This window comes from Alligator mississippiensis, chromosome 4, assembly GCF_030867095.1.
Source record: "Alligator mississippiensis isolate rAllMis1 chromosome 4, rAllMis1, whole genome shotgun sequence".
NCBI classification, from domain to species: Eukaryota; Metazoa; Chordata; order Crocodylia; family Alligatoridae; genus Alligator; species Alligator mississippiensis.
In genome coordinates, this window is record NC_081827.1 from 253,592,253 (window position 1) to 253,603,565 (window position 11,313).

General features: G+C 66.8%; 1 protein-coding gene across 3 annotated transcripts in view; it reads right to left on the minus strand.

Moving 5' to 3' along the window:
- TNS1 (tensin 1) overlaps positions 1–10,094 on the minus strand; it is a 61,871-nt gene extending 51,777 nt beyond the window's left edge. The window contains exons 1-3 of one of the 3 annotated variants that reach the window (XM_059727513.1): positions 9,960–10,094; positions 3,646–3,763; positions 2,990–3,027 (exon numbers count right to left, since the gene is read on the minus strand). In XM_059727513.1, the coding sequence (XP_059583496.1) occupies positions 2,990–3,027; positions 3,646–3,763; positions 9,960–10,043 (240 nt within the window). In that variant the 5' untranslated portion in view covers positions 10,044–10,094. Of the gene's footprint in view, positions 1–2,989; positions 3,028–3,645; positions 3,764–7,788; positions 7,943–9,959 lie in introns of those variants that run through there. The other 2 variants (XM_059727517.1, XM_059727514.1) reach the window with 2 other exon arrangements.
- Between the last annotated feature and the right edge of the window lie 1,219 nt (positions 10,095–11,313).

Here is an 11,313-nt window from a genome sequence, read left to right on the forward strand (position 1 = left end):
CCTCGCGCTCCGGCTCCGCTCTGCCGTGGCAAGGGCATCGGCTCCCCGCGGAGAGGGGCAGCGCTGGAGCCTGAGGCTGCCACCACCTAGGTCACACCAGGCCCAGAGGCTGGGGCTTGGCAGGCCGCAGGGGACCGGGGCGGCCGGCATATCCCTACCCGGGGACAGTGCGTGCATGCCCGGGGCTGGTGCACCCCTGCCCGGGGCTAGTGGACCCATGCCCGGGGCTGGTGCATGCATGCCCAGGGCCGGTGCACCCATGCCAGTGCCAGCACTCCCCTTGCACGGAGCTGCACCACCGGGGTCCACCCGTACAAGACCCTCCATCACCAGGTAGCAGAGCTCGGCCCCCCAGCACCACCCGCCACCAACAGCACAGGGCTGGGTCTCGGGGACGCGCGCCCTGCTCTGCACGGGGCAGCTCGGTCTTAGCGATCGATGCCACGGCCGGCGCTGTCCCAACGCAGGTGCCCACGCCCACCTGTCCCATCTCTCCGGGGGCAGACGCCGGCTCCCTGGAGCCCCCTGCACGGGCAGAGGCAAGCAGGTCTGGAGACAACAGGGTGCAGGGCACACGGGAGGGACGCAGTCACCCGGCCTGGCCCTGCCTGGGGGCCCCTGCATGCTGCCCCCCGCCCAGCCAGAGAGAGGGGATGACTCAAGCTTTCCGGTGCCGGCCCCCGCCCCGGCGTTCCCGCACATCTGGTTCCAGTTGTGGCTCTCAGGCGAGGGGCAGAGGCAGACGTGGAGCCCTGGGGGGACACACGTGTGCGACCCGTGTCCCAGAGCCCGGGGCCCAGCCATGGGGGGACAGCTCCCAGCACCGCCCGGCCCCACGCTGGGCGCCGCATTGCACCCCAGAAGCAGCCGCATGCGACAGCGCCCTGCTGTCGCGTCCCCCCTCCGCCAGCCGCGGGGCCGGAGATGCCGGAGATTCCAGCCACGGCCCCGGGGCCCTGGGAACCAGCAGCCCCCGGGGACCCCGGGGTCGGGAGGGGGGGCAGAGGTTGCAGGGAAAAGCCAAGCCCCGGGGCTGGGGGGCAGGGGAAGCTCCTGAGCTCTGCCAATGCCCCCCAGGCTCAAGGCTGCCCCAGACCCGGGTGTGGGGTGGCATGAGCTTTGCGCACACCTCCGGGCACAGCTGGGGAAACTGAGGCACGGGGGCGGGGGCCAGGTGCTGCCAGGATGACGCATCCCCGAAGCATCCGGGCCCCGCGGGACGCATCTCCGGGGCAGGGAGATGGCCCCGCTTCCTGTTCCCAGGCCCTGCATGGCCCCAATCCTGGCCCACGGGGCAGGGGGCACACCGGGTCCGGCCCAGCCCAACTCCCTGGGCGCACCGCCGTGCCCTCAGCACATCTGCACGCTGACACACGTACGTGCACACACACGTGAACACAAGCACACTCGATGCATGGTGCTCCAGGCCCAGGTGCTGCACCTCTGCTCGGTTTCAGCCCACCCCGGTGCGGGCCCCAGGACCAGGCCCAGGCCAGGCCAGGGCAGGGCCGGCGCCGCCTGCCCGGTACCTGCTGCCCGCTCCCGCCCGCCCATTGTGCAGCTGGAACACAGTGTTCGCGACGGCCGCCTTGGCCAGGCTCCGGGCCTGGCCCCGAGCCAGCGTACCAGCAGCCTCGGCCTCCACACAAACAAGCAGCACCTGGCGCAAGGCCAGCAAGACACCGCTGGCGTTGGGGGGGGTACAGGAGGGAGGCAGGGACATGCTCACACCCGCGTGGGCTGGCCAGGGCCCTGCAGCCCTCCCGGGGTACCCCCCTGCCCTCGTCACCCCTGGGAATCTCTTCCTGCGCTGCACAATTTCTGTGCCTCAGTTTTCCTTTCTGCGAAATGGGTGCAGCGGAGGCAGCCACATCAGCTCTGAGTCCCCGCCACAGTCAAGACATTGCCAGCAGGGTGCCCAGACCGCGTCCCCGCCAGCGTGGGCTGTGTGTCTCCCCCTTGCACACGCACACATGCCACTGCCGCGAACCGTCCCTCCCCTCCTTCCCGGTGCCCAAGTCCCTTAGAGTGTGGTTGCACCCACGACCCCAGCCAGGACCCACCGCGCCCGGTGCTGTACGTGCCCTGCGGAGGAGTGGGGTGGGGTCAGGGCCACAGCGGGAGACCCCAGGGACAGTGGGGGAAACTGAGGCACGGCCAGGGAGCAGGGGCCTCTGAGTGCTGGGCAGGCTCTGCATGCACTGAGCTGCCCCTGTCTCAGCTACACCCCCCGCCCCCCCCAGGTTCCCGTAACACTGACCAGATGTCGCCAGCCTGGCGCCCGCCCAAGACAACAGCCATGGGGGGGGCTGGGGGGGGGGGGGGGGGCAGTGCCTCCAGGCCTGGGAGATGCCTGAGGGCTGAGGTAAGGCCCGAGCTAGCCCCCGCCCCCCCCGTAGACGCCGGCTCCTGGGGCAATCCAGCCCCACGGCTGCCCCCACCGCCTGCGCCCAACCTGGGACAGGGACACCCCCCCCCCAGCCCCTTCTGCCTCCACCCACGGAGGCAGCCCTGGGCACTGAGCCCCTCTGCCACTGCCCGCCCGCACAGCCCCGGTCACATCCCCCAACCTCCCGAGTTCCTGGCACAGACGCTGCACAAGCCCGGTCCGACCTTTCCTGCCCTGCCCGGGGCACCAGCTCCATCCCCCAAACAACTCCCAGGCACCTGGGTCCCTCCCACGTAGCCCAGCCAGCACAGCCCACCCGTTCACTCTGAAGCCTAATGACAACCGTACGCACACGGGGACATTGCAGCCCCACACAGGGCAGAGGAGAGTTGGGGGGGTTAAGGAGACCCCCAGCCTGGGCTGTCCCATGCATGCTGCCCAAGGAAGGGCACATGGGCACTGTTTCCACACGCCTGCCACACACGTGTGCACCACGCAGCCCACAGAAGCCAGGCCAGGCAGCACCTGCCTCCTCCAGACCCGATGTCCCCCCAGAGACCCAGACAGTGGGGATCGGCACCCCCCCGGCCGCATCCTTACCTTGTGCTCGCATTTCCTGTGGCAGCAGAGCTTGCAGCCTGTGGGGAGACGGGCGTCAGGACAGGGAGGGGGACGGGCGTCTGCCACAGCCCCCCCCACAACCCACCCAGGGGATACCAGGGGGCTGCGGGTCAGGAGTGAGGGGCACTGGGGGGGACAGGGGCTATGGGTCAGGAGTGAGGGGCATGCGGGGGGGCAGGAAGGCAGCATTGTTGCGGCATCCCCGCCCCCTTCCTGCCATGCACCTGCCGGCCCTGATAAGTCCAGGGCTGCAGCCAAGCCCCCCAACCGCCCCCAGCCCACACGTGTGTCACAGTCACGGCCCATGTGCCGCAGGGCTGACGCGCGTGGGTGACCGGCCACCCCGGCCCAGCTCAGCGCAGGGATGCAACCACTGCTGGGGGGGGCGCGGGCAGCAGTGACAGCCCCAAGGCCACACTGGGGAGGCAGTGGCAGGGTCACAGGGCCAGCCCTCTGGTGCCCCTCACTCCCGACCCACAGCCACTGCCCCACCAGGCAGGAATCCAACAGCCTGCAGCTCCCCCCCAGACTCAGCCGCACCCAAGGCCAGAGCTTGGGGCACCCCCCTGTGACCACTGAGGGAACTGCACCCGCCCCTGGAGGGGGTCCCTGGGGTGCCCTCCCCCCCCACTCACCCCGACAGGTGCTGCCCTCCCGCGTGATGGCCTGGCGGCAGATCCCGCACGGCTGCACCTTCTTGAAGCTCCGGACCTTGAAGGTGTGAGCGGCTCCTGGCGCCTCCAGGTCCTCGGGCTGGGGGGGGGGGGGACCACAGGTCAGTCCTGCCCCAGCTTCTGCCCCCCAGCGCGGACAGTGCCCCTCACCCCCCAGCCCTGCCAGCATCCCTCACTCCTGACCTGCAAGCCTCAAGCCAGGGCTAATACCCATGCACGCGCACAGACACATGCCCACGCAGAGACGTACCCATGTGGGAGCACACACAGAGGTACATCTACGTTCATACATGTATGCACACCCCTGCCAACGTGAGCACACGCACACACACAACCCCAGGGCCTTGCCCAGCTGCAGCTCTGTGTAATCGAGGCCGCAGCAGCATGAACCCCACCAGCTCCGGGACACAGCCCCAGATGACCCACAGCCACTGCATGCACACACATTCCCCCACCCTGCTCCCCGCCCTCCCCATGCCTCCTTCTCCGAGGGGGGACCTGGATGTGCCCGGCTTGGAGAGAGACGCACCAGAGTCAGGCAACCTTCAGCAGCCTCCCTGCTGTGTGTGTGTGTGCACTTGTGCGTGTGTGCACGCACTTGTGCGCCTGTGTGTCACAGGGCCATCCCCGCCAACCCCCAGGCTCACACATGGCCTCCCCATGCTGTGCTGGGGCAGGGAGTGGCACGTCTCTGCACACACGCAACGCACACATGCATAGACATGCACACACACAACCCCCCACACATGTATGCACACATGCAAGCAAGAACACACAGGCACACCTGCCCGTACATGCACACACATGCACACACGCGCGTCTCCATGGCAGAGCCCAGGCCTCTGGGAGCCCCCACACTGAGCTGCGTCTGCCCAGGGCTACCGTAATGTACAGAATAAAGTGCAAGGAGATACCACTCCACCCCCCCATACATTCCCCCACTGAGCATTACCCTAATACAGGCAATAAAGCACAGCGAGATTCCAGCTGCACTCCCCCATGTCCGCTGAGCATTACCGTAATACAGGTCATAAATCACAGCACACCCCACGGCACCCACTGGGTGCTACCATAATACACTTAATAAAGCATGTACCCTCCCCACCGCCACACACAAGAACGCACACACAAAACCTGCACACGCACACACACACACTCTCTCCTGCTGGGTGCTACCCAAAGAGGCCCATTAAGTGACTGGCCACGCCCCCACCCCTAGGGATGCTACCATAATACAGGTAATAAAGCTCAGCAACTGACTGGCTGCAGCCCACCCCGCCCCCGCCCCCGCCCCAGCTGCTACCGTAATTCATGCCATAAAGGCAAAGCAAACTACTGGCTGCACTCCCCAACACTCACTGAGTGCTACCGTAATGCACATAATAGAAGCACCACAACACCCCAAGCAAAGAGCTGGAGGAAAGAGCAGAAGGGGGCCGCAAAGACCCTGGCCCAGGGCAGAACTGACCCCCGGGAGCACCAGGCTCAGCCAAGGCCCTGGGGCAGCAGCTGGGGAAGGGGAAAGCGGGGTCCTGCCACATGCTCCCAGCCTGGCCTGCGGGCTCCTGCCAGCACCAATCTGCACACGCCACCAGCAGCCCTCCCTTACACACACACATGCAACACACCCCCAGAACTATCCCTTAAATGCACACCTATGTGCACACACACACTGCACAGCCACCAGCAGCCCCCTTAGACACACATATATAGACACACATGTGCACAAACCACAACCTTCCCTTAGATGCACGTGCTTGCACACGCACACACTGCACAGGCACCAGCAGCCCCCCCTTTAGACACACTAACACATGCACACACCACCAGAGCCCCTCCTTAGACAAACATGCATGCACATGCTACCAGCAACCCCACTTATACACATGCATGTGCATACACATGCTGCACAGCCACCAGCAGCCCCCCTTAGACCCACACACGAACACACATGTTCACATACCAGCAGCAGCCCTCCCTTAGATGCATATGCTTGCACACGCACACACTGCACAGCCACCAGCTCCCCCCTTTGACATGTGTGCACACGCATGTTGCACAGCCACCAGCAGCCCCCCCCTTAGGAATGCACATATACACACACACATCTGCACATGCCACCAGCAGCCCTCCCTTAGATGCACATACTTGCACACACGGGCAAACACACACATTGCACAGGCACCAGCAGCCCCCCTAGACATTCACATATACACACGCAAGTCTCCACACCACCAGCAGCCCTCCCTTAGGTGTACATGCTTGCACACCCATACACACACAGAGCCACCAGAAGCCTCCCCTTAGACATGCACACATGCACATGCATGTGCACACACCAACACTAGCCCTCCCACACACTCACACACTCGTGGACACACACACTGCAAAGCCACCAGCAGCCCCCCTCAGATACACACATACACATGCATTTGCACATGCACACGCCACCAGCAGGCCTCCTCACAACACACTCAGACACACACAGAGCCCCTGGGAGCATCCAATCCTGAGCCTGGCAGCGGGTTTAATTGCTGCCTAATTAGCAGTGATTATCCTCCTCCTGCTGCTGCTGCCTGGGAGGTTTGGGAACCACGGAGCTGGCGCCAGGGTCCCAGGCAGGACACAGCAATGCAGGGGGCTCCTGACACCCCCCACCCTCCAGCCTAGCCGGGCCCCCCAGGCTTCCTGGGGCCTGGGGCCTTCCAGCTGGGAGCAGCTACAAGCCACATCCCCCCCACACGTGTTTATGGGTGTGTGTGCATGTGTGTGCAACTAAGGCCCCTTTCTAGAGGGACTGAGACCCACTTTGCACATGTGTGTCTGTGTGTGCGTGCACACTTGTGAGAGAGAGAGAGAGAGAGACCACTTAGAGGGGTGTTGTGAGGGCTCAGTTCTGCGCATGTGTATGCCCATCACTGCTGGAGAGGCTTGGGGGTGTGTGTGTGTGTGTGTGTGTGTGTGGCCTTTGCTGGGTGGGGGGGTTGAGTTTTGCTCTGTGCATGCATGCACAGACACGTGTGCCCATGTGCTAGGAGCCTCTGGCAGTAGCAGGGAAGCCCACAGGGACCAAAGGGGGCCAGGCTCCCAGGACCAGTTGCCATGGAAATCCATTCCCCCCACACAGACACACACATGCAAACAACCCACACATGTACAAACATGTGCACATGCAAACACACGTGCACACACAATGCATAGGTGTGTATATGCGAACACCTACAAACACATGTGCACGGATTTTTGCAGGCAAACAGACACATGTGCACACATATGCAGACACATGCACACACATGTGTGCGCACAAACGCCAACATGCTAAAACGTGTACGCACAAATGCACACACACATTCATGCATTGGGGCACCGATGTATCCCCCCACCCATCCAGCCCCTGAATCTCAAGCGAGCCTGTGACAGCACCTCCTGTAGCCACAATGACTGTCCCCCACCACGGGACACCCCCCCCCCCGCGGGATCCCCTGCACACGCATGTGTCACAGCAAAGGGGCGACTCCGCACTCCCCCAGCGCCCCTCTCCAACACACCCAGAAACCCAGGAGTCCGGGTGCTCCCCCAGCACCAAGCCCCCCCTTTGCCAGGACCTCACGGACAGATGGCAACCTTCCCCCCCCAGCCCCCACCCCAGGGAGCAGAGCAGAGAAGAAAACCTGGGCGCCCAGGGCCTGCCCCCCCCCCCCAGGAGAGAAGGGGGGGACGCAGCCTCCATGATAAGGGAAGCTAAAGGCTGGGGGGGCAGAACCCCCCCCCCCAGAACAGGGCGGGGGGTATAATTTATTGTCCCTAAAGTCCAGCCCCCCCAACCCTCCAGGCTGGTCTTGCTCCCGAAGAGGATGGTGCCTGGGGGGTCCGGCCCCCCCAGGTGGGGAGAAGAGAGACAAGGCTCCGGACACCTGGGTTCCCCCAGCCCCCGCCTGCTGGGTTTCGGAGGAGGGGGGGGCCATCGCTGGCCCTCATCCCCTCCAGCATTGCCACGGCAACGGGACAAAACACCGCCAGCCCCCCCTGCTTAACACCCCCCCCCAATTCCAACCCTCCCCAATCCAGACCCCAGCCCCACCCCAGACATGGTCCCCCACCTACCCAGAGCATGCAGGAGAGGCAGACCCAGGTCATGGCGCCGTGGGGGGGGCACCGGGCCCAGGGGGATCAGGGGCGCGGGGGGGGCACAGGGGGGCCCCGGGCCATGGCTGCAGCCCCGCTCGGCCCCGCTGTCACCGCGCTCGGGCGCAGGCCCCACGGCCGGAGGCGGCGCCTGGGCCAGCCCCCCCCCCCCGCCTCCCACCCCTCCCAGTGCCCCCAGTTGCATCCCCCCCTGCAGCTGAGACCCCCCAAGGGGGGCATTTAAAGGGCCAGGCCCCCCTAAGTCTTGGTGCCCCCCTGCTGGCAGCCCAGATCCCCCCTCCTGGGGGGGGGGTCTAGGGCTTTGGAGAGGGGGGGCGAGCACAGGCAGGGGGGCCATAGCCCAGCCCCCCCGCGCATGCAGCTGACATGTGGTTCCCATTTCCTCTCTCCAGCGCACGGCTCCGTTGCCATGTGCACGGGCCGGGGGGGCCGGGGGGCCAGGGGCCCACACTGGAAGCGGCGGGGGGGGGGGGGGGCAGGGATCAGGGTATTGTTCTGCAGCCCTTTGCACACGCGCGTGCACATGGCCCCCCTTGCAGACACACATATATACATACATGGATCTTGGCCCCCTGTACATGCAAATCCCCTCCCAGGCCCCCAGCACACCCCTCCAGGCCCTGCACATGCATGCACACGCACAGCCCGGCACACGCATTCCTGGTCCTCTGCACACGCCTGTCCTCCCCCGCCACAGCCCCTGCATGTGCGTCCAGCCCTTTGCACATGTATGCCCCCCACACCCCCCGAAGTTGGGGGGGTGCTCCAGGACACCTGGGTCCCATCTGCAGCTCCACCCTGTGCCTCAGTTTCCCCTCCCAGCTCTCAGAGCTGGGCATGCAGCACCGTGGGGGGGGGGGGTCGTTAACTGGCCGGTCTCAGACTCCCCACAAAGGGCCCTGGACACCCCCTCCTGCCCCATAGTGCCCCTCGCCCTCCTGCCCCCCTGCCTGAGTCAGACACCAGCCCTGCGCCAAGGCAGACCTGGCTGTTTCAAAGGGGGAGGCGGGGGGCGCAGTCTGGATCAAGCTCTGGGCAGGGCCAGGGCAACTCGGGGCACAGGCAGACGGTGGGGAGGCGGGGAGGGGGGGGAATGTGCACGAGAGCCCCTTGTGATTGCACAAGGGAACCCCTCTTGTGCAAAGCTCAGCCTCGCCTGTGCCTCAGTTTCCCCTATCCCGGGCCTGGAGACTGGCAAGTCTGGGGGACGGAGTTGGGGAGGCAGCGGGGGGGGGGGGGGGGTCTGGAAGGAGGAGACTCTAATGACCTCTAACGAGGGCCCAGCTGGGGGGGCCATAAATCTTACCCCCTTCTCCTATGAGGGCAGGGAGGGGCACGGTTCGTTAGCATGATTTAGGGCTCATTACGGGGCCCCAGGGGCCCCCCACTGGGCCCAGCCCCCAACCCCAGACGGGGGGGGGGGGAAGAAGTCTGCCCCCCCCCAGGGGCAATAAAGTCCATGCACTTTTCACCCCTCAGCTTCTCTCCAGCCCCCGCCCCACCTGCTTCCCAGAATCCTTTGTAGCAAGGCCTAGCACACGCCTAGCGCTGCCTGGTGCATGCCTTGCACACGCCTGACACCGTTTGCACACGCCTAGTGCACATCCAACACTGCCAGGCACATACCGAGCACCACTCTGCTTCAATGGGGGGGCACGCACACGAGCAATGCAATGGATCCGACCCCCCCTCCCATAATGGAACATCCCCGGCTACAACCCCTGCCTCAGTTTCCCCTGGGGCCCCCTCACCAGCTGCAGGGCAGGGGGATCCCCCGGCCCAGCGCAGTAGGGGGCCTAGGACACACAGCAGCGCAGCTCTGCTCTGCCAGCCCCCGCGGCGCCCCTCGCTCCTGACCCGCAACCCCCCAAGCTCCGACGCTGCCTCTTGGGACCCCGGCCTCACAGGGCTCCAGCCTCGGAGCGCCTGGGCGGGGGAGGGAAACTGAGGCACGGCCCAGCCCAGCTCCCAGCACCCCTGGAAACCAGATGGGGGGCATGACAGCTGCCCCCACAGCCCCAGGGCCCTTCTGCCCCCCACACCTGGGCCACCCCATGCTGCCCCCCCCCGCAGCCGGAGCCCTGCCCATGCACAGCGCTGGCCCCCCCATGCAGGTGAGCCCCCGGTACCGGGCTGGGGCCGAGCCGCAGCAGCGCCAGCAGGGCCCGGCCGAGCCGCAGCAGCGCCGCCAGGCACCAGCCCAGCCGGGTCATGGCCCCGATCCCGCTCCGGATCCCCGTGCCCGTGCCCGGCCGGTCCGCTCCGGCCGCGCGTGTCCGGCCCCGCAGTGCGCGGGCGTGGGGCCAGCCCCGCCCCCGGGCCCGCCCCCGCACGTCACGCACCGCGGGGGGGCTGCGGGATGGACCCCCACGCGGGGGGGGGGCGCGGACGCAAGGGCCCCCTCCCCGGCCGCCCCGTGCCTCAGTTTCCCCACCTGGGGAGGGGCGGCGGCGCAGCCCGCTGCGAGCAGGACAAAGGGAACCTCAACCTCCCCTTGCACCCATTTCACAGATAGGATTCATCAGCACCGCCGGCCCCCCCAAAGCCCTCAGGGTACCCCAGGAGCCCCCCCTTGCCCCCCCCCCCCACGAGCTGGCAGGCGGGCAGGGCGCGAGGCCAGCGGGTAATTGCATTAGCTCCGCCGGGCCCCAGGGAAATCAAGGATGAGCGGGCACCGGGCCTGGGCGGGGGGTGGGGGTCCTGCCTGGGGCGGGGGCGGGGGGCACCGCAGGGCTGGGCTCAGGTGCACTCAGTGGGGACCCCCCCGGCCCCCTACCAGGCTCAGGGAATTGCCTGGGCCCAGGACAGCGGGGGGGGGCGTGCAGCCGCAGGCCCCCAGGCCCAAGAAGGACCCCCCCACCAGGCTGAGAGGAAGGGGAGGTCTGGCCTGGTGGGGGGGCAGCAAATTTGCACGCAAAGGTAGCAGCCCCCTGCCCCCCCTCCATGCCCCTCACTCCCGACTTGCAGCTCCAGCACTCACGGGCGGGGGGGGGGGGGCACCCAAGCCCCCAGCTGCACCTGCTGGGAACACAAGGACCCCCCCCCCCCAGAATCCCCCCCCCACACACCGTCCCCACGGCAACAAGCTGGGGGCTGTGCATCCTCACAGCCCCCCCACCCAGGGTGGCCCCGACCCCAGAGGGGGGCAGATCCCAGGCCTGGGGGGTGGGGGATCCCGTCTCCCCCCCCCCCTCCAACCCAGACCTGGAGCAAAACCAAGGCCCCCCCCGGCCCCCCCCCCATGGGGATGCGGCCCCTTTAAGAGCCTGCTGCCCTGCAGATCAATCCCATTTAATTCCATTAGAGCTGGACAGGGAATTAATGCCCCCCCGCCCCCCCCCGGCCTGGTACCGCAGCCTGTGGCCCCCCCCCAGCCCTCCGGTGCCCTTCACTCCCAACGCGCAGGCCCAGCCCCCCCCCCCCCCCCCCCAGCTCCATGCCAGGCTCTGGGCTGTGCCCGCCCCTGCAGGGGGTGGGGGCTGG